Genomic DNA, 27,272 nt, shown 5'->3' on the forward strand with positions numbered 1-27,272 from the left:
GGGATGAGTAGAGTCCTGGGTGATGGGGGATGGGGATGAGTAGAGTCCTGGGTGACGGGGGATGGGGATGAGTAGAGTCCTGGGTGATGGGGGAGGAGGATGAGTAGAGTCCTGGGTGATGGGGGAGGGGGATGAGTAGAGTACTGGGTGATGGGGGAGGGGGATGAGTAGAGTCCTGGGTGGTGGGGGATGGGGATGAGTAGAGTCCTCGGTGACGGGGGAGGGGGATGAGTAGAGTCCTGGGTGACGGGGGATGGGGATGAGTAGAGTCCTGGGTGATGGGGGTCCTTAGCGATGAATGCCGCCTTTTTGAAGCATCGCCTTTTTAAAGTGTCCTCAATGTTTGGGAGACTAGTGCCCATGATGGAGATGGCTGAGTTTACAACTTTCTGCAGCTTTTTCCGATCCTGGGCAGTGCCCCCTCTATGCCAAACAGTGATGCAGCCAGTTAGAATGCTTTCTGTAGAAATTTGCCAGAGTCCTTGGTGATAAACCAAGGGTCCTCAAACTCCTTATGAAATTTAGTTGCTGTTGTGCCTTCTTAGTAATTGCATCAAAATGTTGCAGACAGGATAGACCTTCATAGATGCTGACATCCAGGGACTTGAAATTGCTCACCCTTTCCACGCCTGATCCTTTGATGAGGACTGGTGTGGGTTTCCTCAACTTCCTTTTCCTTAAGTTAACAATATGTTCCTTGGTCATACTGAGTGGAAGTTTGCGCCACCACTCAAACAGCTGATTTATCTGGCTCCTCTATGACTCCTCAATACCATTTGAAATTCTGCCAGAAATAGTTGTGGCATTGGCAAGTTTATCGATGGCACTTGAGTCATTCTGAGCCATGCAATTATGGGTGTGGAGTAGAGCAGTGAGCAGACATGCATGCTCGTGCTGCATCATCGTTGATTGTTAGTGAGGAAGAGAGCTTATTGATGTCCTGCAAGGGTTTACTCTCTTGAAAGATGTTCTGATGTAGGCCTCCAAGACGCAGATTGCAGGGTCACCAAGTGCTGCAGGGGTCCTCAAAGATGTAGTTGTATTCTCCCTTTCAAAGCGAGCACAAAGCATGAGCTCATCTGGAATGAAGCGTCACAGCCATTCATGATGTTAGGTTTCACTTTGCAAACTCTGCCAGAGCTGAAGTTCATCCAGTTCCATCTCTAACTTCATTCTGAATAGTTCTCATCAGTACTTCATTAGAGCATCAACCTGACTAATGTCAGCTTTTTCAGCTATTCTTCTAGTATTACCATTTGGAAAATAATCATTGATTCCCCTTCCGTCAAGTAAGGTATCATACTCCATATGTCTGTGTTGTGAAATGATTATCATTCATGGACCCTTCTTACTTTTGGCAGACATCTTACTTGTGCCCCCTGGTTATAGACCATTAGAAGTGATCTCCCGCTGTTCTACAGAACCCACTCCTTATTTTAAAATCCTCTTGCCTTAAATCTGGTTTCTCTTCTCAAAGGAAAAAAATCCAATACACATTATTCTTAATCCCTCCTAACCACAACTCAGACAATGAGGATGGTTGATCTATGACTCTTCCCATTCCCTGCCACATGACCGGACCAGAATGCCTCATCTAATGCAAAATATTAATGTTTGTCTCAAGTTAGGGAGGTTGGTGCTTTAGAGATTCAAAGCCACAACTAGTATGAATGGTATGCTGTAGCATGCTGACAGTTACCTCTCCTCTTCTCCTGAATGAATGCAATTATTAAGACATAGGTGCAGAATCAGGCCATTCAGCCCATCAAATTTTCTCTGCCAATCAATCATGGCTGATTTATTATTCTCTTTCAACCCTATTATGCTGTCTTCTCCCTGTAACCTTTGACACCCTTAGTAATACAGAACCTACTAATCTTGGCTTTAAATGACTTGGCCTCAACAGCCACCTGTGGCAATGAATTCCACAGACTCACCATCGTCAGGCTGAAGGGAAATACCCCAGGTTACTATGGGAAGCAAGTGAAGAGATTGCTGGTGCATTGATGATGGATGATCTTTGTATCATCCCTGGCTACAAGAGTGGCAACAGAGGATTCGATTGGAGGATAGCAAATGTTGTCCTTTTCTTCAAAAAAGATAGTAAGGATTATTCTAGGAATTGAATCATTCGAAAGAGATGACATAGGATCAGAAGGTAGAGTCTCTATGGGTTGAGTTAAGAAATGGCAAGGGTAAAAGGACCCTAATGGCAGCTGTATGTAGGCCTCCAAACAGCATATGGGATGTGGATTACAAATTACAGCAGGAGATAGAAGAGGCATATCAGAAGGGCAATGTCATGATAATCGTTGGGGATTTTAACATGAAAGTGGATTGGGAAAACTAGGCCAGTACTGGACCTCTTTCAATATTTTTATTAGTTTCTACATAAAAGAATACAGAGTACAAGAAGATATATATTATAAATCAAATAAAAGATAAGATACCAAATACATTATATTAGATACATTATATCAGTACTGGACCTCAAGAGAGAGAATTTGTAGAATGTCTAAGGGATGGCTTTTTAGAACAGTTTGCCGTTCAGCCCACTAGAGGATTGGCTGTGCTGGATTGGGTGTTGTACAATGAACCGGAGGTGATAAGAGAGCTTATGGTTAATGAACCTTAACCTTTTACCTTGGAGCGACAGAGGGTGAGAGGGGACCTGATAGAGGTGTATAAGATGATAGGCATTGATTGTGTGGATAATCAGAGGCTTTTTCCCAGGGCTGAAATGGCTGACATGAGAAGGCACAGTTTTAAGGTGCTTGGAAGTAGGTACAGAGGAGATGTCGGGGGTACGTTTTTTACGCACAGAGTGATGAGTGCGTGGAATGGGCTGCCAGCGATGGTGGTGGAGGTGGATACGATAGGGTCTTGTAAGAGAATCCTGGACAGGTACATGGAGCTTAGAAAAATAGTGGGCTATGGGTAACCCTAGGTAATTTCTAAGGTAAGGACATGTTTGGCACAGTATTGTGAGCCGAAGGGCCTGTATTGTGCTGTAGGTTTTCTATGTTGCTATGAACCCTTAGGGAACAGTGATCATAATATGATCGAGTTCACTTTGAAATTTGAGAAGGAGAAACTGAATTCCAGTGTGGCAATGGAATAAAGGAAATTACAATGGCATGAAAGAGGAACTGGCCACAGTTGACTGGAAAGAGACACTAGCAGGAGGACAGCAGAGCAGCAATAGCTGGAGTTTCTGCGAAAAATGAAGGAACTGCAAGACAGATATATTCCAAATACGAAGAAATTTTCAAAGGGAAGAAGGACACTATACAAGGAAGCCGAAGCCAGTGGGAAGATAGAAGATTGGGAAACAACTTGCAGAAGGAAACTAAGAAGGTCATTAGGATGGAAAAGATGAATTATGAAAGGTAGCTGGTGACTAATATCAAAGAAAATACTAAAAGCTTTTTAAAGTATATAAAGGGTAAAAGAGAGTTTGAGGGTAGATATAGGACCAATAGAAAATGACGCTGGAGATATTGTAATGAGAGACGCAGAGATGACAGAGGAACTGAATGCGTATTTTGCATCAGTCTTCACAGTTGAAGACATCTGCAGTATACCGGACATTCAAGAGTGTTAGGGAAGTGAAGTTTGTGCAGTGAAAATTACGACTGAGAAGATGTTCAGGAAGCTTAATGGTCTGAGGGTGGATAAATCTCCTGGACATGATTGAATGCACCCTCGGGTTCTGAAGGAAGATGCTGGAAAGATTACAGAGGCATTAACAATGGTCTTTCAAGAATCGATAGATTCTGGCATTGTACTGGATGACTGGAAAATTGCAAATGTTACTCCGCTATTTAATAAGGGTGGGAGGCAGCAGAAAGGAAACTATAGACCTGTTATCCTGACTCAGTGGTTGGGAAGTTGTTGGAATCGATTGTTACGGATGAGATTACGGAGTACCTGGAGTCACATGACAAGATAGGCCAAAGCCAGCATGGTTTTCTAAAAGGAAAATCCTGCCCGACTAACCTACTGCAATTTTTTGAGGAAATTACAAGCAGGGTAGACAAAGGAGCTGTAGTAGATTTTTTTTTGCATGTCGCACCAGACAGTCAGCCATTCTTGTCTAGCACGTGGTGTCAGGATTGGACTTCTTTCGGATTAACTGGGTCACGATATGAACATTCCTGACTCAACCCTTTTTATTTTACGAGGCCGAGTGGCTAGTTCAATGCCCAACCCGGCACGGATGGAAAACATGCCTGGGGGGTGGCCCGACTCGGAAGCCTTTGCTCTGGAGTCCGGCGCTGATGCCATTGTGCCACCAGCTGGCCACGTAGTAGATGAGGTGTACAGTACTTGGATTTTCAGAAGGCCTTTGACAAGGTGCCGCACATGAGGCTGCTTAGCAAGATAAGAGCCCGTGGATTTACAGGGAAATTACTAACATGGATGGAGCATTGGCAGATCGGCAGAAAACAGAGAGTGGGAGTAAAGGGATCCTATTCTGGCTGGCTGCTGGTTACCAGTGGAGTTCCACAGGGGTCGGTGTTGGCACCGCTGCTCTTTATGATGTATGTCAGTGATTTGAACTGTGGGGTTAATGGATTTGTGGCTAAATTTGCCGATGATACAAAGATAAGTGGAGGAGCGGGTAGTGTTGAAGAAACAGAGAGGCTTAGATAGTTTAGGGGAATGGGCAAGGAAGTGGCAAATGAAATACAATGTTGGAAAGTCTATGGTCATGTGCTTTGGTGGAAGAAATAAACGGGCAGACTATTATTTAGATGGGGAGAGAATTCAAAATGCAGAGATGCAAAGGGACTTGGGAGTCCTTATGCAGGATACCCTAAAGGTTAACCTCCAGGTTGAGTTGCTGGTGAAGAAGGCAAATGCAATGTTGGCATTCATTTCTAGAGATACAGAATATAAGAGCAGGGATGTGATATTGCGGCTCTATAAGGCACTCGTGAGACCACTCTTGGAGTATTGTGTGCAGTTTTGGGCTCCTTATTTTAGAAAGGATATACTGACATTGGAGAGGGTTCAGAGAATATTCATGAGAATGATTCCAGGAATGGAAGGGTTACCGTATGAGGAATGTTTGGCAGCTCTTGGGCTGTATTCCCTGGAGTTCAGGAGAATGAGGGGGGATCTCATAGAAACATTCCGAATGTTAAAATGCTTGAACAGATAAGATATGGCAAAATTATTTCCCATGGTAGGGGAGTCCAGGACAAGAGGGCATGATTTCAGGCTTGAAGGATGTCCATTTAGGACTGAGATGTGGAGAAATTACTTTGGTCAGAGGGTGGTAAATCTGTAGAATTTGTTGCCACAAGCAACTGTGGAGGCCAAGTCATTGGATGCATTTAAGGCAGAGATAGATAGGTTCTTGATTAGTCAGGGCACCAAAGGGTATGGAGAGAAGGCAGGGGAGTGGGGATGGCTGGAAGAATTGGATCAGCCCATGATTGAATGGCAGAGCAGTCTTGATGGGCCGAATAGCCCAATTCTGCTCCTATATCTTATGGTTGTATGGAATTATAGACCTGTGAGTATTATGTCAGTGGTGAGCAAAGTATTGGATTATTAGGAACAGGATTTATGAGCTTTTTGAGAAGCAAAGTTATAGTATATTGTCACCATCGCTCTCTGTGGGGTAAGTTGTGCCTCACATGCTAAATTCCTCTGTTGTATTGTTTTGTATCCTAAGTGTGCACCAATGTGGCATTTTAAAAACATTTGTTGATAGATATGCTCAGTTTTATCTTGATTATTTTTACAGGATAAGTTAAACTATGAGAACAAGCGTCCCTTCAAGTACGAGTCTGTGAACAAAGAGAACTTGGCTCGGTCAGAAGGACTTCTTAAAGACCTTTTCCTGGATGCGGACAAAGCAAAGAAACTGAAGCACCCACAGTCCCAGGAGATTGAAATTGAGTGAGTTGAAATGTCCTGATATTCTCAAGGGCATCATTAACGTAACACTGAGTTCAAATCCCATCAGAGTGTATCGAGAGTTTGCATTCTCGAGAACATGCAAATATGAAGCAAGCCTCAGTAAATAAAGGCATAAATGTGCTGGAGGACCCATTGTCTGGAGGTTGGGTGGTACAGTTTCACGGTGCTCACGAGCTACGTATGTGAGCCACTTCCAAATCGGACATCATCCAAACTCCAGAGACACAAGAGAAACTACAAATGCTAGAAATCTGGTGTAACACACTCAGGATACGGGGGGACTCAACAGGTCAGGACGCATCAATGGAGAGAAATGAACAGTTGATGTTTCAGGATAAGACCTGTACATCAGTCCTAATGAAGGTTCTCGACTGTCCCTTTCCCTCCATAGATGGTGCCTGACCTGCTGAGTTCCTCCAGTATTTTGTATGTATCATCCAAACTCTGAAGGCTTCCACAACACAGGCTCTCACCCTGGATATCTGTGAACTTGTGCTATGATTTAACTGGGGCAATCACCCTCCCTAGAGTTGCATGTTTACCTTTGTCATTAGGGCAGCCACTCTCCTATTCTGAGGCAGCATCCCAGCCCCGTCAAGTTTCCATTTCTATCGTGACCCTCATCTCTTCCTCTTACCTATTGGTTGAGCTGAACCAAGAACCTTTCCCAAAACAATTTCTTCTGTGTGATATTCTTTCCCACCTGCCTCACTTATGTGTAACTCTCAAGACCTTATCCTAAGCCACTGGCAAACTTTGCTGTCTTCTCCCATCCCCATTGACCTGATCCTTGCAATTTCACCATACACCATTTCACTGGCAGCCTAACAATGGCCTGTGCACTCCTGCATTTCTCAGTGACAATCCTTAAGCCGCCCACTGAGTGGTTAATGGACTTTCATAGGGCATCAGCGATTTCTAGGTCAAACGCCTCATAATAATTACTGTTGTATCTGCATCCACTCCCTCCCCTGACAGCACAGTACAGTCCAACTGTCCACCACTCTGATAAATCTTGTAAATCTCCTTTAAACTTCTCCCCTCTCACCTTAGTAAATTATGCCCCCGTTATACCACAGGTATCCCCAGCTTTCTAATCATTCATAAAAAATTGCCACCATTGGGAAGGACTGCAGATCTTACAACAGCCCCTGAGTTAATTTCTTAACAATGTTTATGTTGTAGAGAGTCAAGAGTAATATAAAGGACATATTGGCTAAAGCTGAAAGATCTTCTTTGCCGGAGTGAATCAGATGAACTTTATGATAATCCGCTATTAAAGGGTTTCTCTGTAATAAAATGTAGTTTGCTCTTTCCCTTGGGATTGCACCTTGTGGTTTTGGATTGCTACACTGGTAACTTAACCCCCTATACTCAATATACCCCATATATGGGAGCACCCATCATCCACACCCCATGATCACACCTACATCCCCAATAACATCCCAAATCTACACCTATTTCCCACAACCACTCCCACTTCACACTTCCGACATCCACATCCATCTAAATCCACATCCCACATCCACATTCCACATCCTATATGCCACATCCCACACCGTCATCGACATCCACATCCCACATCCCATATCTACATCCCAAATCCACAACCACATCCCACATCCACATCCCACGTTCCACATCCACATCCCACATCCACATCCCACATCCACATCCCACATCCCACATCCACATCCCACATCCACATCCCACACCACATCTACATTCCACATCCCACATCCACATCCCACATCCACATCCCACATCCCACATCCACATCCCACATCCACATCCCACATCCACATCCCACATCCCACACCACATCCCACATTCCACATCCTATATCCCACATCCCACATCCACATCCCACATCCACATCCCACATCCACATCCCACATCCCACACCACATCCCACATTCCACATCCTATATCCCACATCCCACATCCACATCCCACATCCCACACCACATCCACATCCCACATCCACATCCTACATCCCAGATCCCACACCTACATCCCAGATCCCACACCTACATCCACACCAAAGAAGATTACACACTTGTAACGTGCAATGTCTGTCCATAATGACCACTTTCAGTCTGAAGGTAAAAGGAAAAACAGAGTAAAAGTCTAAAGCATTGACAAATCCAGACGGACTACGATAGACTGGATGCCATCCTATGCTTCATAGCTCTGTTGGGTGTAATCAGTCAGTATTTCAGTCTGCCTGCCAGCTGAGGCTTTTGTATACTGGCAGCTGACACTGGAAGTCCGGGAGATGACTATACATGACGGGTAATTACAAGTGCACATGCCATCTGTAGTAAGCTACTTGTGAGAATCAATCCCCACTGAGAAAGGAGCCTCAGAAACATGAACAGGGAGCTCTAGATACTGGGAATAATCACAGGCTGGGATTGGTGTGGATTGTTGATTGTTCTTACATTGTCCTTTTGTGTCCCTGTATTGGGATGAATCTTCTGACCCACCAGAGAGCATGCTTTTGTTAAGCTACCACTCGTTCATTCCTTTTGTGCCTTGTTGTACGATGTAAATGATCACAGCCTTTCCATGACCATGATTGTACTTGGAAAATTTCTCTATAGAAGTGGTTTGTCCTTGCCTTCTTCTGGGCAGTGTTTTTATAAGACAGGTGACCCCAGTCATTATCCATACTCTTCAGAAATTGTCTGTCTGGTGTCAATGGTCACATAACCAGGATTTGTGATATGCATCAGCTGCTGGTACGACCATCTTCAGCTGGACTCACTGCAAAGCACCGAGGGTAGAATTAGACTTGCAAGGTAAGCCAGCAAGAATGAGTGATTGTTTTAATGTGGGTTTCATGTATGTTTCTGATTAGCGTCAAGAGAATGCATGAACGCTGGGCACACCAATGTGCAACGTATCGGGATCTCTATGAGAAACTCAAACTGCCCAATACTGATAATTCCCTGGACTGGTCGAAGATCCTGGCACAGAAGCAGGTAGAGTATGATCCTTCATTCTCACCTATTCAGCAGCACCTGTCGAGAGACACACACAACAAGGAGGCAGCTTGAGAAACTTAAACTCACTCAAACTCGTCCCTTTCCTCCTGTCCTCACTAATGGTGTTGTGTTTCTGACAGTTGGATAGTTACAATGGTTTGTTGACTTATCAATCTGTAGCTCAAAGTACAGTCTATCAGGACATTTTCCAAAGCAGATTCTGCTTGTCCTGTCTCCGAAAGTTAGGAATTCCTCAAAAATGATGTTTTTTTTTCATTGCAACAGCTCAGGGGGTCTCTGGATCCTAACGTAATAGCTCAACAATTCAATTCTCTGTATTAATTTGTCCATCAGAGGTGTTGTCCTTGTTAGCAAGGCCAGCATCTACTGCCCGTTGATAATTACCCTTGATCTGAGTGGCTTGGAGGATTATTTTAGCAGGCAATTAAAAGTCACCCACATGATTGTTGGTCTGTAGTCACCTACAAGCTAGGTTAGATAGAAATGGACAATTTCCTTTCTTAAGGGGCATTTGTGAAACAATACTGCCCAGTACTGATCACCGTCACTAACATTAGATGGACTGCAGCATGTATTCCTTCATACAGTCTTTGGAGATGAAGTGGAGTGAAGCAGCTTCACAGGAAAATAGAAGAATGACCAGAAAATGTAGATAAAAGTCAATTAAAAATTTGGTCCAAGAACCAGAAGGAGATTTTAAAAAGTTCCTTATTCATAGAACATCAAACATTAAACAGCAGAATATGGGCCCTTCAGCCCACAATGTTGTGCTGACTGACATAAACCTATTCGATGATCAATCTAACCCTTCCCTCCTACATAGCCCATAACCCTCCATTTTCTATCATCCATGTGCCTATCTAACTGTCCCTATCGTATCAGTCTGTACCACCATACCCGGCAGTGCCTTCCAGGGACTTGTTGTTCTCTGTGTGAATGACATCTTTCACACCTTTGACATCCAGGGCATGCCTTAAACTGATGTTCTTTAGTATTAGTTGAGGAAATAGGTGTTGGCTGTCCATTCTATTTGGAGAGGCATAATATGATTAGGAATAGTCAGCATGGCTTTGCCAAAGGCAGGTTGTGCCTTATGAGCCTGACTGAATTTTTTGAGGATGTGACTAAACACATTGATGAAGGAAGAGCCGTAGATGTAGTGCACATGGATTTCAGCAAGGCATTTGATAAGGTACTCCATGCAAGGCTTATTAAGAAAGTAAGGAGGCATGGGATCCAAGGGGACTTTGCTTTGTGGATCAGAATTTACTTGCCCACAGAAGGCAAAGAGCGGTTGTGGATGGGTCATATTCTGCATGGAGGTCGGTGACCAGTGGTGTGCCTCAGGGATCTCATCCTCCTTAGCTCCAAAGAGAAAAGCCCTAGCTCAATCAACCTTCCTTTCCTTAAAAGGCATGTTCTTACCAGCATCCTGGTAAATCTCCTCTGCACCCTTTCTAAAGCTTCCATATCTTTCTTATAATGATGGTGTGAAACATATTGAATTAACTGCAAGGATTTTAAAAGCACATTTGGTATTAACTTTCAAATGGAAGTTGAACATATTCTTGAGGAGAAAGCATTTTTGTGGTTCTAGAACAGGACATGTCACCAGGTTCGGATATGGCCCAGGTGTGGAGTGAGACACTGAAGCACGTTGATAGTTCACAGACTTTAATGCGAAGTGTTAAAGGGGAAAGAAAACAATAAATGCTAGGCCTAACAGGGCTGATAACTAAAACTCTCAAATGGAAAACAAAGCCTACACTGCGGCTGACAAAGAAACAACTAAATATAAAATGAATACCACTCGTCTACAGAGTCAGTTGACTCGACAGTCCAATTTCTCAGGCTAGGCCGAATGCAAACAGACAGCGAAGTGCTTCTGTGCTGTGTCCAAGTCTTGATAAAACTACAACGGAATGAATGGAGTTGAATGCTATCACAATGAAAAAATTATTAGCTGACACATACGTAATCATGAGCGCAATTGCCATATCTGCTGCCTGCCGAATCTGTGGTTGTGACAGGACGGGGGAAGGGAACATTCACAGCCGTGGCACATAGACCACAATGATCTCTTCCTGAGCCGAAAGCAGGTTGCACAGGTTGACTCTGTGGTTAAGAAGGCATACGGTGCATTGGCCTTCATCAATCGTGGGATTGAGTTTAGGAGCCGAGAGGTAATGTTGCAGCTATATAGGACCCTGGTCAGATCCCACTTGGAATACTCTGTTCTGGTCGCCTCACTACAGGAAGGATGTGGTAACCATAGGAAGGGTGCAGAGGAGATTTACAAGGATTGGGGAGCATGCCTGATGAGAATAGGTTGAGTGAATTCAGCCTTTTTCCCTTGGAGCGACGGAGGATGAGAGGTGACCTGATAGAGGTGTATAGGATGATGAGAGACATTGATCGTGTGGATAGTCAGAGGCTTTTTCCCAGGGCTAAAATGGCTGACATGAGAGGGCACAGTTTTAAGGTGTTTGGAAGTGGGTCCAGAGGAGATGTCAGGGGTACGTTTTTTACGCAGAGAGTGGTGAGTGTGTGGAATGGGCTGCCAGCGACGGTGGTGGAGGCAGATAGGATAGGGCTTTTTAAGAGACTCCTGGATAGGTACATGGAGCTTAGAAAAATAGAGGGCTATGGGTAACCCTAGGTAATTTCTCAGGTAAGGACATGTTCTGCACAGCTTCGTGGGCCGAAGGGCCTGTATTGTGCTGCAGGTTTTCTATGTTTTATCTTGGTGTTACATTCGTTCCCATGCTCATTGATTTGTAGTACACTGATTCCCAATTCCCACCTCCTTGATGATTAGGGGTAGGTATCATGGGTTGGAAGGCTTGTTCCTGTTCTGAATTGTTTTGCATTCCTCATTCCATATACACTGCATCTACCACACACTTCATTTTAACGCTCTTCCTTTCCCTATTCACAGGCAGAGATCGATAAGGGTGGCTATGGATCACAACTGCCAGAACTTGAACGGCAGGTCGCCTCCCATCACATCCTGAGTAAGGAAATCGAGGCTTATGGGTCGCAGATCAACAGACAGTCCATCCCCGATCCGGTAAGGTGGGATAGCCGTGATGGCTGAGCTCGAGATGCTGCCATCACTGCTCTGTTCCAGTATTTACTTGGAAACTGTCAGCCTTTCAGGTTTTTATTGATTGTTTATTTATTCAGAATTGAACCTTCTGGGCCTTTGAGTCTCGCCGGCCAGCAACCCCCGAGTTAATCCTGGCCTAATCATGGGGCAATTTACAATGAGCAATTACCCTGTCTACCAGTACATTTTGGACTGCGGAAGGAAACCCACGCAGTCATGGGGAGAATGTACAAACTCCTTACTCTCCTAGTGGTGGGAATTGAACCTGGGTCGCTGGTACTGTAGAGAGTTGTGCCAACCACTACACTGCTTTCTGTGCCTTGCAGTCTCCATAACCTCTGAGTTGGTCCAAAAAATACAGAGAGGCCGGGGAGGAGGAAAAGGCTCTCCTCCTCTTGGGGTGTACATGCTCAGTTTCTCCTGTTCAGTGCAGGAGCAAAGTGTTTCAGTTGTAGATGAAGATGCCACTTTCCATGTCGGTGTATCCCACTGTCTGCATTCACTCCCAAGTCAAAAGGATGTGCATTCAAGTACCCAGGAGAGACATGAGCTGGAACCTGTGCTGAGGTTTGCGGTAGATTGCTGAGGGAAGGCTGCGCTATCAGAGGTCTGTGCCTACTCTGATGGCCATAAAGCACGGCGGCTGTTTTGAAAGCCATGAGGAATATTCTCCTGAAGTAGAGTCCATTCTGCTTTCCTCAGCCAACATCACTTAAAGAATGTTGTCAATTTTATATCAAGGCAGAGTATAAGGTAGGATTCTTAAACGTGTGGAAGATCAGAGAGATCTTGGGGTCTGAGCCCATAGATCCCTTAAATTTGCCATAAGGTTGATAGGATAGTAACTGAGTTCAAGAGCTGTACAGCTTTATAAAACCCTGGTTAGACCGCGTGGAGTATTGTGCTCAGTTCTGATTGCTTCATTATTGAAAGGATGTGGAGGTTCGAGAGGGTGCAGAGGAGATTTATCAGGATGCTGCCTGCATTAGAGAAAATGGCTTATTTGGAGAGATTGGGTGATCTAGGGGTCTTCTCTTTGACTGAAGGGGGATGAGAGGTGAATTGAGAGAGGTGTAAGATTATGAGGAGGCTTTGATAGAGTGAACCGCATGAAGACAGGCCCTTTGGCTCACTGAGTCTATACCAAATATTAACCTCCCATTTATTTCAATTCTACTTTTTATTTGCCCCACTTTGACACCAACTTTCCCCAGATTCTACTATTTACTAACATAGTAGGGGCAATTTACAGCGGCCAACTAATCTACTCATCCACACATCTTTGGGATGGACGAGGGAACTGGAGCACCCAAAGGGAACCCATGGAGTCACAGGGGGAATATGCAATCCTTACACAGACAGCACCCAAAGTCGGGCCTCTGTCACTGTGGGGCAGTCGGGCCTCTGTCACTGAGGCAGTCGGGCCTCTGTCACTGTGAGGCAGTCGGGCCTCTGCCGCAGAGAGGCAGTCGGGCCTTTGATGTAGAGAGGCAGTCGGGCCTTTGCCGCAGAGGGGCAGTCCGGCCTCTGTCCCTGTGAGACAGTCGGGCCTCTGTCACTGTGAGGTAGTTGGGCTTCTGTCACTGTGAGGCAGTTGGGCCTCTGTCCCTGTGAGACAGTCGGGCCTCTGCCGCAGCGAAGCAGTCGGGCCTCTGTCACTGTGAGGTCTCTGTACGACTGCGCTGCCTTAAATGAAAGCCAACATTTCTCACCAATGTCCACAAGGGTAAAAATCTGGACATTTGATAAAATTGCTCAGGTTTAACAATGGTCTAGTGGTTTACAAGGTCATTATTCTGTTGAATTCATGAATATTCTGGATAGATTATGTTCCTTCAGTGTGTAACAGTTAGGCCACTGTTGTAGACATACCGCAGCTAGAGAGAAGCAGTGAGGAAAAGGTCAGAGCAGCACATACAAAATTCTGGAGGAACTCACTAGGTTAGGCAGCATCTATGGAAGGAAATAAACAGTCAAGGTTTCGGGCTGTGACCCTGCAACATTCTGATCTGCTGAGTTCCTCCTGCATTTTGCATGTGTTGCTTTGGATTTCCAACATCTGCAGCTCCCTACGTGACTCCCTTGTCCATTCGACCCTCCCTATTGATCTCCCTCCTGGCACTTATCCTTGCAAACTGAACAAGTGCTACACCTCCTCCCTCACTACCATTCAAGGCCCCAAACAGTCCCTCCAGGTGAGGTGACACTTGTCCTGTGAGTCTGTTGGGGTGTGGTGCTCCCGGTGTGGCCTCTGTATATCAGTGAGACCCGACATAGATTTGGAGACCATTTCACCGAGCATCTACCTGAACAAGCGGGATCTCCCAGTGGTCACCATTCTGCTATGTCCATCCATGGCCTCCTCTACAGCCAGAGGAACAGCACCTTATATTCCGTCTCAGTAGACTCCAACCTGATAGCATGAACTTCGATTTCTCAACCTTCTGGTAATGGCTGCTCTCCCCCCTCATCCCCTCACTCTCTCCTTCACCAGTCCCCATCGCCGTTTCCCTCTCTGACCGTATCTTGCTGCCTGCCCATCACCTCCCTCTAGTGCTTCTTCCCCCTTTTTATTCTTCCATGGCCTTCACTCCTCTCCTATCAGACTCCCCCTTCTCCAGGCCTGTATCTCTCTCATTAATCAACTTCCCAGCTCTTTACTTCATCCCTCCCCCTCCCGGTTTCACCTGTCACCTTGTGTTTCTCTCTCCCTTCCCCTCACCTTTTAAATCTACTCCTCATCTTTTTTTCTCCAGTCCTGACAAAGCGTTAACTGTCCCCTTTTTCTAGATGCTGCCTGGCCTGTTGAGTTCCTCCAGCATTTTATGTGAGTTGCTGGGATTTCCAGCATCTGCAGAATCTTTTGTTTTTTCTGTAGAGGAACATGATGGCTTCTGCCACAGTGACAGCTGCCAGACAAAAGACCCAACTATTTCAAGAATCTACAAACAACAGGTGTTGATAAACCGTCCAAAAGACAAAAGTGGGAGGGAATTGATGATCATTTTTCTTCTTTTACAGGATGAACTCAAGCAAGTTCAGAAGCAATACAAAAATCTGGTGGTGAGTCACCGTTTCTTATACGCGCAGAATTGTCAGTGAGCACCTGTCACAGTTTGGAATCAAGTTAATCCGTTGCTGATAGATGATTGTTCAGTTGTTGAATGGAGAGGTGCTCGGGTCCTTGACGTGGATGGAGTGGTGAAGAAAGCATATATCACGATTGCCTTGATGGCATTGAAAAGTCAAATGTAATGTCATCTGCCCAGCACGGTGAGGTACAGGTCCAATGAAAAACTTGCCAGCAGAGCATCACAGGCACAAAGGTACAGGCAACACACAGAATATAAATTAAACATAAATTTCATATAAAATTATGCCATACAGTGATAGAAATGACTGCCCAAAAGCAAAGTCTTTGGTGCAAATAAAAACCAGGACTCGATAGCAAGCCCACGGTAGTGCAAGGTGTGTACTGAAGTGGGATTAACATTATGTGAATCGGTTGCAGGAAAGTTCCTGTTCTTGAATCTAGTGGTGTGGGACTTCAGGCGCCTGTATCTCCTGCCTGATGGAAGCAATATCTAGACAGCTTGCATTTATTTTTACTCAGGACTCCTCCAAGCTGCGCGGCCGCCAGCTGGACGAGCTCTACAACTACGTGCAGGACTGCACCAAGCAGCTGGTGCTCATGAACGAGCAACAGGACAAGATCCAGAGGCAGGACTGGAGCGACCGGATGTTGGAGCCCGAGGAAGTGCGCAAGCAGTATGAGGTGCCTGGTCTTTCTGTACACTCGGCATCACCACTTACAATATTAACATGAGTCACGTGCTGACGGCAACAGAATGTTTTAAATGACATTTCACAATGAACAAGCTGTTATATGAGAAGGGCTTCTTTACTAATATCGTTTACCGTCTACTCTGCCTTTTGAGCAATTAGTTACTTTATTTAATTATTTTCTCTTTCCTTCACTGCGATTATGTCTCGATTTACATCCTCACCATCATTTTCAGTCCCCTTACAAATCTTTAAGCTCTTTCAAATCTACACCCCTGAGACATCCACACTCCTCCCATTCTGGCACCCTGCTCATTGCTGGTATCGCTTGTCCTTTTATTGTTGCCCATGATTTTAGCCGCTTAGGTTCAAAGTTCTGAGATTCTTTCCCTTGGTTGGCCCTCCACCTCTCCCTCGGTCCACACCAGCTGCACAAGATTGTGAGTTCAGATTCTATCCCAGGGACAAACACAAATATTTCCTCTGATGCAATACTAAACAGGAGGCACTAGTCAGATTTTAATATATCTGCTCACCAGACTAATGCCTTAAAGAAGAACCCACAACTTTTCCCTGGTGTGGAGCTCAATATTTATCACCAGACAAAAACAATTTCGGTTGATCAAAATAAGTTCAAAGTAAAACTTGTTATCCAAGTACTTACATGTCACCACATACAACCCTGAGATTCTTCTTCTGTGGGCATACTTAGCAAATCTATAGAACAGCAACTGTAAACAGGATCTGTAAACTGTGAACATCAGAAACTGTAAACAAACTGTGCAAATACAGATGTAAATAAATAGCACTAAATAACAAGAATGAAATAACAGAGTCGTTAAATGGGTGTCGCTATCCCCTTTTGCTCAGGGTATTAGTTTGACTGCAGTTTCCATGGGCCATAATGATTCAATGACTGCCAGGAAGGATGATTTAAGAAAGCCCGCTATGATGGAGGATGGTATTTAGGGAGGATGCCATGAGATGAGTCATCCAAAACCAATTTGAGGTGAAGGGTATGCTGATTAACGAACACAATTAGTAATCTATTGTATTAGCAAATCACAGACCTAAGTTCAAACCCCACCACAGCTGCTGAAAAATTCAAATTCAGTTAATACTTCAGAATTTAAAACAGCTATTCTTAGCATTGTTGACTGCAAAAACCATCAGATTGCGGCAAACAACCCCATCAAACTCGTTCATGCCATCCAAGGAAAGAGAGAAAGAGATCCATCATCCTTACCTGATCTGACGTTTGTGTGATTCCAGTGTGGTTGAGCCTTAACAATGATCCAGAAAGCCACCAGTTGTCAGCATCTTTTCAAGGGACAGTTATGGAGGGGTAATTAATGCAGGTCTTGTCTGTGATGCTTAGGTCCTGAAAGCCTCTTAAGCTTTTCCATCATTCCTATCCAGATTATGCCACAGCCTCTGTCTCATCCTCAATGTTCTAGACAAGATTCAGAAGGAAATGTAATTCCCTTATCTTTATTTTCCTCCAGAGTTTCAAAGAAAATGGGCTGTTGGCAGAGGAAGAAGCTGTCAATAGAATTCAGGACAATGGAGAGCGTCTGCTGAAGTTCAAGCACCCAGGCAGCCCTGCCGTTGAGGTACGTACCACCTATTCTCCACCTTCTGTGTCCATCGCTGACAGAGCATACACTGGGGATTAACAGATCAATTATCATGCTATATGGGAAGAACATATCAAACCAGACCAAAATCAAATGAGCATCACCAGTCAAATGCAATAACCATTAAGCAAGCAGAGTGAACAATAACAAAATTAAATCAGGTGTTTCTATTCCAAAGTCACCTATCACAAGTGGCTAATGATCTTAGATCTGTATTCTTTGGAGCTTAGAAGAATAAGGGGTTAAACATAAGATACTGAGGGAGCAGGTCAGAGTAAATGTTGAGATATTTCCACTAGTGAGAAAATAACGAAAGAGAGGGCATAGAAGTTTAAAGGCAGGTCATTTTAAAGTGAGGTGCATAGGATTGTCATTCAGAGTATGGTGAATGGCTAGAAATATCTATCACAACCAGTTGTCGATTCTGATCACTAGGGGTATTGAAAAAGGAACTAGGTAAATGTTTGAAAGATGGCAGAATTAAGGGTTATGGGCATCAGGTACAAAGGATGAGTTAAAGACATAGATATGTCAGCCATGATCATATTAATTGGCAGACAGGCTCAAGGAACTGAGAGGCCTCCCCCGGTCTTATTTTCCTATAAACTCAGTACTAATCAATCAAACTAATTTTACTCAGTCAATCAATTTGAACCTTTCTAAGATCACGAAGTAGCACAACACCCTGTGGATAGATTTCCAACCCAAAAAAATGGAACCATTCCAATCCAACCATACATCCCCAAAGCAAAACAAACTAAAATCTACCGAACCTTAACTACAGTTTCAAATAATCAGAGAGATTGAAGACAAGTCAATCCTGCCTTGCAAAATAACCAAGCAAGTTCTAAGCAACTAAGTACTTTAGTGAAAGTATCATATATTTCAGATAGTGAGAGATGTGGGTGATGTTGGCATTAACAAAATACTAAAGCCTGTTTCACACCTCCTGGGTTTTTCTGACACCAGTTTTACCTGAGGAATGGTTGTTAGTCAGCACGCTGTGTTATCAGACCCAGTTCTGATTTTTTAGTAAGGTGGAACGTTCCTGAGGAGTTTGTCACACTAAGCTGGCTGCTTCCAGAAAATGCATTTTTTTGGGGAAGGTCACCTGTAAAGTTGTCCCATTGCATTTGGACATCTTATTGACAAGCAACCATAGAAATACATGAATGAATATGTGTCATCTTTATATCTGGATCTTTGCTTTTTGACTTAGGAAGAAGAGTCCTGTCCTATGTGCATTGGATGGAAATCTTAACATATGTAGATCCTCTCTTGCAGGCTCACAAGGATGCTGTGAAGGATGAATGGCAACAGTTTCTGAATCTCTGCATCTGCCAGGAGGCACATCTGAACAACGTGGAGGATTATAGAAAGGTAATGATAGGCAGTGTAGACGTCTTGGGCTCCCTGTGAAGGAGTTAACCTTTCAGAGGAAAGATATATCCTAGGCAACACAACTCTGAAAAGAGAAGCCAAGTTGATGACCAAAGATTGAGATCAGAATCTGGCATGGCTAAAGGCCAATCTCAGGATTGAACAACACTATACGACCATAAGACATAAGACAGGACCAGAATTAGGCCATCTGGCCTATCGAGTCTGCTCCACCATTCAATCATGACTGATCTTTTTTTCTATCTCCTCCACAACCCCAGTTCCTGGCCTTCTCCTCATAACCTGTGATGCCATGTCCAATCAAGAACCCATCAATCTCTGCCTTAAATACACCCAATGACCTGGCCTCCACAGCTACATGAGGCAACAAATTCCACAAATTCACCACCCTTTGGCTAAAGAAATTTCTCTGCATCTCCATTTTGAAAGGGTGCCCCTTTATCTTGAGGCTATGCCTTAGAACGTACCCGGGGATCTAGCAACTGGGATTTGAACCTAGGACCTCTCACACCCCAGGCGAGAAACATTCCTGTTTATTTATTGGAAATGACCCTTTCATTGTTAGTCCACGTGCATTGCTGTTAGTCTGTACTCACTGTAATAGCTAACTCCTTCCGAGCCTATGGTGAGAGGGTTACATGGTAAAAGACTGAAAGGTGCTGATGCTCAGAGGAGCAATAGCACCACTGGAAGTTACCGTGCATACCCTGCAGACAATTAGAAAGTAAAATGGTATGTTACAAGAAGATTTGAATAGGAGTTTTGGCCGGCTGGTGGCTCAATGACATCAGCGCCAGACTCCGGAATGAAGGTTCCTGGGTTCGAATCCAGACGGGGCTGCTCCTGGGTACGCTTTCCATCCGTGCCGGGTTGAGTGTCGAGATCGCAACCCGACCTTGTAAAATAAAGGGAAAAATACTGCGAAATGTCTGTGTGAGGAGTGGCCCGTCACACAGTCTCTCTCTCGCTCCGCGCCCTGTAAAGGCATGAAAAAGATATCATCCCACCAACATCGCACACGCAGACGCACACACCAAAAAATAAAGATTTGAGTAGAGATATATTTGCTCCACATGTTTGGGTCCTAGTTATTCTGCATCTGAAGCATTAGTACAGATCTAGTCTCAGTACCAAGAAAGGATTTATCTGTAGTAAAGGGAGTGTAGCTAAGGGATTAAATCATTTCCTGGAATGGAGTGTGAGGTGAGGTTAACCAGACTCCCTAAAGTTTGGAAGAATAGGAGGTGGGTAAGAAATCCTTATGGGACTTGGCATTAGAGGAATCCTGATACGGGGTTTCGACCCAATTCATCGGCAATTCCCCTCTCCCCACAGAGGCTGGTCAGCTCATTCAGTCCTTCCAGCAGGTTCTTTCTTGCTTTAGATTCCAGCATCTCCAGTATCCATGTCTCTGTTGACATGGGGGTGCAGGGATGGTATTTCCTTTGGCTGGGATATCTAGGGGTCACAGTCTCAAGCTCAGAGGTCAGCCATATGTCTTCATCCAGAGGGAGGAGAGTCTTTGGGGGGCAATATCTAAGATGGTGAGGAGTTCTGTCACTGGTGTTGAGGAAGGAGACAGCTTTTTCAAATGATAAGGGAGTCCGTGGTTGGGATTAGTGCAGGGACGTGGCGCTGGGGTAAAAGACCAGCTGTTGAACAGTGATACAGACATAAAGCACCCAGTCCTGTTCCTTTCGACTACTTATGTTCTGATGTCGTCTTTCTTTCTAGGCACTCTGGAATTCTGATTTTGAGCTAAAATTCAAGATATTTAAAAAGCGATTTGACAGGGTAGTGACAGAGATTAGCAATTTTCTGAAAAGAGAAAGAAGAACAAGAAGATAGAGGAAAGGTTTAATAGGAACTTGAGGAGCTATGTTTTTCTGTACCTCTGCACACAAAGAGAAATTAGGAGTCTCTGTCCCCCAAAGCACTGTAGATGTGAAGGTCTATTGAAATGTGTACCGTTCTAATCATGCACCTTACAGGGAATATGTGGTTACACTGAGGACTGCTTTGAAAGGGTAGGGAGGCAATGTTTTTTTTTGAAACAGTGAAAACTGAGGCCTCTTTAAAACTATGGGGAGTCTTAGAGATTAAATCAGAAAGGGGTCAAAGATAGGGTGTAGATTTAAACTAATTGGTGGAAGTCTTAGCGGGAGGCTGAGGAAAAGTATTTTCGCACAGAGGCACGGGATGTCAACTTGAAGAATTGTGAACTGCAGGGACAGATGCTAGAAAGAGGGATGTGTCTGCAAGAGCCCCTCTTCTACCAGCAACAGCATAATGCCAATTGGCTTATTTCTGGGAAGTGATCCAAGGCAGAATCAGTAAGTGGTACTGAAGATGAGGCGCTACGGCAAGATTGGTGAGATTTAGATTAGCTGCGAGCTGGCTGATCTGACTGCTTTGAGGCTTGTTTACATAAATCCAAAGACACCGCACTGTGCAGCGGAATACTCCTACCCCGGAGCTGAATATTCATAACCCATAAGACTATAAGATAGACCATAAGATATAGGAGCAGAAGTAGGCCATTCAGCCCATCAAGTCCTAACCCGGAGCTGAACATTTGCTCTGGTGGACTCAACACTTCTTGAGAAATTTTATCTTCAACATTTCAGCAAGACATTTTGTTTAACCCAGCACCCAGCACTTCTTTACCCAGCCAATCAGTAGTGTAAAACATAAAGTACATCTGCTGTCACTCACTAGTTTGAAAAACAACAGCTTTTATTTAATCACCAGAGACTCAGATTATAGCAACTGCTTCCCCTGAAACTGTGCTGTTTAAAGAGGCACTGATCAGAATGCACCTTGCTCTCACTGAAAGCTCGCGTGTAGTCGCACACCGGTAAATGGTAACTAGCTTATCACTGTCCCATGCACCAAGATACAGTGGAGAAGTGTTTTGCATGTTGTCCCAAAAGATCATTTCATGCATAAGCATATCGTGATAGTATAAACGGAAAACAAAATATTAAATTGCAGAATATAGTGTTACGTTTTTAGAGAAAATAAATCAAATCGTTTAATTGTCATTCAAACCATACTTGGATACAGCTGAAGGGGACAGCATCCCTCTGGGGCCAAGGTGCAAGTACATACACACACATTCAAAATAACAAAAAAGGGGGAAAAAAAGACCATAGTCATGTGAGGAAACACATTTTTAGTCCAAGACCCTGATCGACAAGTCCCAGCAAATTGATAGTTCCAGGCAGACCAGACTGCAATTCAACCAATCCAACACTGGAGGGCAGCACTGATGGGAGAGGACATCCCCAACCATGTCTGGAAGCCACTCTATAATGCAAGCCTGAGCAATGAGACCCAGTCCTCGCTACAACACCTACCTCTCCACCAAACAAGGGAAGCAGGCCTGCAGCAATCAATATCCAACAGGGTCTTGTTCATTGCAAAAGAAATGTCCAAGACAATCACTCATGGATTCACCACATGCCACCCTCACACCAACTCGGGCGCCTCTGAGTAGCAGACAGAAGCAAGGTCTTCACCCAGGTCAGCTCTCCTGAACCCAATCCCGCCTCCCTTGACCCGGTTCAGTGAGGACCCAACTTGTTCCTTGTGCCCGATTCCGGAAACCCTGAAGCATATCCTGGTAAGCTGCAACACCAGCCTCACACAAAGGAGGTACACACGGTGTCACAACCAAGTCTCGAAGAGTTGTTCACTGAGGCTAAGAGGGTAGCAACTGACTCCTTACCCTGTAGGATGACCAACACTCTGACACCAGCAGCATTTGTTCAGGAGGGAGAGAAAAGACCAACTAGTCTCCTTCCTTAGCCAGAAACAGGTCAGATGAACATGGCCTGTAACTGGAAAATGCTGGTGGATGTCAATAAACAACTCACCTTTCATCCAGAAATTGCTACCACTAACCTTAGGCCAGACTGGGTTCTCTGGTCCAAGTCATTACAGATCGTCTAGAACGTGGAGCTCACAGCCCCGTGGGAGGACTCAGTGTCCAAGTCATTACAGATCGTCTAGAGCGTGGAGCTCACAGCCCCGTGGGAGGACTCAGTGTCTGAAGTCATTACAGATCGTCTAGAGCGTGGAGCTCACAGCCCCGTGGGAGGACTCAGTGTCCAAGTCATTACAGATTGTCTAGAGCGTGGAGCTCACAGCCCCGTGGGAGGACTCAGTGTCCAAGTCATTACAGATCGTCTATAGCGTGGAGCTCACAGCCCCGTGGGAGGACTCAGTGTCCAAGTCATTACAGATCGTCTAGAGCGTGGAGCTCACAGCCCCGTGGGAGGACTCAATGTCCAAGTCATTACAAATTGTCTAGAGCATGGAGCTCACAGCCCCGTGGGAGGACTCAGTGTCCAAGTCATTACAAATTGTCTAGAGCGTGGAGCTCACAGCCCCGTGGGAGGACTCAGTGTCCAAGTCATTACAGATCGTCTAGAGCGTGGAGCTCACAGCCCCGTGGGAGGACTCAGTGTCTGAAGTCATTACAGATCGTCTGGAGCGTGGAGCTCACAGCCCCGTGGGAGGACTCAGTGTCTGAAGTCATTACAGATCGTCTAGACCGTGGAGCTCACAGCCCCGTGGGAGGACTCAGTGTCCAAGTCATTACAGATCGTCTAGAGCGTGGAGCTCACAGCCCCGTGGGAGGACTCAGTGTCCAAGTCATTACAGATCGTCTAGAGCGTGGAGCTCACAGCCCCGTGGGAGGACTCAGTGTCCAAGTCATTACAGATCGTCTAGAGCGTGGAGCTCACAGCCCCGTGGGAGGACTCAGTGTCCAAGTCATTACAGATTGTCTAGAGCGTGGAGCTCACAGCCCCGTGGGAGGACTCAGTTTCTGAAGTCATTACAGATCGTCTAGAGTGTGGAGTTCACAGCCCCATGGGAGGACTCAGTGTCCAAGTCATTACAGATCGTCTAGAGCGTGGAGCTCACAGCCCCGTGGGAGGACTCAGTGTCCAAGTCATTACAGATCGTCTAGAGCGTGGAGCTCACAGCCCCGTGGGAGGACTCAGTGTCTGAAGTCATTACAGATCGTCTAGAGCGTGGAGCTCACAGCCCCGTGGGAGGACTCAGTGTCTGAAGTCATTACAGATCGTCTAGAGCGTGGAGCTCACAGCCCCGTGGGAGGACTCAGTGTCTGAAGTCATTACAGATCGTCTAGAGCGTGGAGCTCACAGCCCCGTGGGAGGACTCAGTGTCCAAGTCATTACAGATTGTCTAGAGCGTGGAGCTCACAGCCCCGTGGGAGGACTCAGTGTCCAAGTCATTACAGATCGTCTAGAGCGTGGAGCTCACAGCCCCGTGGGAGGACTCAGTGTCCAAGTCATTACAGATCGTCTAGAGCGTGGAGCTCACAGCCCCGTGGGAGGACTCAGTGTCTGAAGTCATTACAGATCGTCTAGAGCGTGGAGCTCACAGCCCCGTGGGAGGACTCAGTGTCCAAGTCATTACAGATCGTCTGGAGCGTGGAGCTCACAGCCCCGTGGGAGGACTCAGTGTCCAAGTCATTACAGATCGTCTAGAGCGTGGAGCTCACAGCCCCGTGGGAGGACTCAGTGTCTTAAGTCATTACAGATCGTCTAGAGCGTGGAGCTCACAGCCCCGTGGGAGGACTCAGTGTCCAAGTCATTACAGATCGTCTAGAGCGTGGAGCTCACAGCCCCGTGGGAGGACTCAGTGTCTGAAGTCATTACAGATCGTCTAGAGCGTGGAGCTCACAGCCCCGTGGGAAGACTCAGTTTCTGAAGTCATTACAGATGGTCTGGAGCGTGGAGCTCACAGCCCCGTGGGAGGACTCAGTGTCCAAGTCATTACAGATCGTCTAGAACGTGGAGCTCACAGCCCTGTGGGAGGACTCAGTGTCCAAGTCATTACAGATCGTCTAGAGCGTGGAGCTCACAGCCCCGTGGGAGGACTCAGTGTCCAAGTCATTACAGATCGTCTAGAGCGTGGAGCTCACAGCCCCGTGGGAGGACTCAGTGTCCAAGTCATTACAGATCGTCTAGAACGTGGAGCTCACAGCCCCGTGGGAGGACTCAGTGTCTGAAGTCATTACAGATCGTCTAGAACGTGGAGCTCACAGCCCCGTGGGAAGACTCAGTTTCTGAAGTCATTACAGATCGTCCAGAGCGTGGAGCTCACAGCCCCGTGGGAGGACTCAGTGTCTGAAGCATAAGAACACAAGAGGCTACACTGTGCAGATCTAGCAGCTGAAGTTCAGTGACAGGGCTGGAAAACCAACGTTTGTCCGGTGGATTTGTAGCCACATCCACCATCAAATTGTTGAAGGAGCCAGAGACCCGTGATCAGACTCTGCGGCAAACCATCAGAGTCACATCAGAGGTGGCAGAAAGGAATAGTTAATGGCTTTGAATCGAGCGAAGAGACCTCCCCTGGGCTCCAAGATAGCATCGAGAGAGTTGGCGGACACAATGCGGGGGGGGGCTGACTCTGGAAATGTAGTGGGCTAATTGATAAAACCTCGAGGAAAGAGGCTGCCACTTGAAAACACCTGCATGTCAACCCCGGGGTTGTGCCACTCCCAACATCAAGGCAGTCTCGAGCAGGAGCTCACAACCATCGGTACAAGGATATTAACATCTTACCCTGTTGATTTCTCATGGGTTTTGTGGATGTAAATCTGACCAATTGTAAATTGGTTTATTAATATCACATGTACTGAGATACAGTCAAAATCTTCCATACGGATTTCATCTCATCAGTTCACCAAGGAAAAAGCAGCAACAGAGTAGGGAGTAAAGCACAATGCAGGCAGATAGTGTGCAAGGCTGTAATGAGGCCTGGAGTCCATTTTGTTTTACAAAAGGAGCATCCAATTACGGATAGAAGCTCTCTTTGAACCTGCTGCCTGAAAGATCAAGACCAAGCTGACACTGGGTCCTGGGGAAGCATATTGATACGCTCCCCCATGTGGACATGGTGGAGGATTACAAATACCTGGGGATACAAACTGACAATAAAGTGGACTGGTCAAAGAACACTGAGGCTGTCTACAAGAAGGGTCAGAGTCGTCTCTGTTTCCTGAGGAGACTGAGGTCCTTTAACATCTGCTGGATGATGCTGAGGATGTTCTAAGAGTCTGTGGTGGCCAGTGCTATCATGTTTGCTGTTGTGTGCTGGGGCAGCAGGCTGAGGGTAGCAGACACCAACAGAATCAACAAACTCATTCGTAAGGCCAGTGATGTTGTGGGGATGGAACTGGACTCTCTGACAGTGGTGTCTGAAAAGAGGATGCTGTCTAAGTTGCATGCCATCTTGGACAATGTCTCCCATCCACTACATAGTGTACTGGGTGGGCACAGGAGTACATTCAGCCAGAGACTCATTCCACCGAGATGCAACACAGAGCGTCATAGGAAGTCATTCCTGCCTGTGGCCATCAAACTTTACAACTCCTCCCTTGGAGGGTCAGACACCCTGAGCCAATAGGCTGGTCCTGGACTTATTTCATAATTTACAGGCATAATTTACATATTATTATTTAACTATTTATGGTTTTATTACTATTTATTATTTATGGTGCAACTGTAACGAAAACCAATTTCCCCCGGGATCAATAAAGTATGCCTATGACTATTCAATCAGTGTGGGATTCTGACCATTGTGTCGTAGAGCTCCCTCTGTGGTCTTTCAGGAGCCTGCAAAGGTCAGTGTGTTGAGTGACAGCACTGTTGCCTGGTGCACCAGCTAAACCGTATAGTGTTCTAAAGTAAATCTGCTATCACTCAACAGTCGACCTGTTTCCCCCTCCTCTTTTCTTCCATCCTCATCACTCCATCCTATCTCTAACAATGTGCATTCAAATGGTGAGAATTTACTCAAAAGAGCAAAACCACTCAGCCTTCCAGAAGATATTGGAATACATTACAGGGAGTAAAGCATCGCACTCCTTCTCCCTGTCTCGCATCACACCTTCCCCTGGCTAATGTGCTCCTCTGGTTTCATTAATTTCTAACCGTTATTGTTTATGACCACTCTGTTAGGGTTTCAGCTAAGAAGATAACTAACAAATTCCAGCCATTAAGCCTTTTGCATAACAGGAAGTAACCCGACATTGAATTATCTGGGGCCAGGAGGAGAGTGGAGGAGAGGAGAACACAATGCCTTATCGTGAACAGAAACACACTAGACTTCAGATGCTGGAATCTGGAGCAACATCCAACTTCCTGATACGAGGTTTTCCCTGAAATGTCAGCAATTCCTCTCCCCTCAAAGATGCTGCGCGACCCACTGAGTTCCTCCAGCAGGTTGTTTGTTACTTATTGTGAATCCCTGTTCAGATTGTACCAGCTCACACCAGCTTGTAGCCTTTAGGGGTTTATCTATTCTATATCCATTCCTCACCCTGACATTGGCTGCTAGACTGGGTCCAGTCCA

General features: G+C 45.5%; 1 protein-coding gene across 1 annotated transcript in view; it reads left to right on the plus strand.

The window, feature by feature from the left end:
- Positions 1-27,272, plus strand: part of evpla (envoplakin a) — a 92,027-nt gene that overhangs the window by 28,324 nt on the left and 36,431 nt on the right. Inside the window, exons 3-9 of the mRNA XM_063030924.1 lie at positions 5,759-5,913; positions 8,798-8,921; positions 11,884-12,015; positions 15,076-15,117; positions 15,668-15,829; positions 17,343-17,450; positions 18,759-18,854. Coding sequence (XP_062886994.1) covers positions 5,759-5,913; positions 8,798-8,921; positions 11,884-12,015; positions 15,076-15,117; positions 15,668-15,829; positions 17,343-17,450; positions 18,759-18,854 — 819 coding nt within the window. The remainder of the gene's footprint in view (positions 1-5,758; positions 5,914-8,797; positions 8,922-11,883; positions 12,016-15,075; positions 15,118-15,667; positions 15,830-17,342; positions 17,451-18,758; positions 18,855-27,272) is intronic.

The sequence above is a fragment of the Mobula hypostoma genome, chromosome 22 (genome assembly GCF_963921235.1).
Source record: "Mobula hypostoma chromosome 22, sMobHyp1.1, whole genome shotgun sequence".
Classification (NCBI taxonomy): Eukaryota; Metazoa; Chordata; class Chondrichthyes; order Myliobatiformes; family Myliobatidae; genus Mobula; species Mobula hypostoma.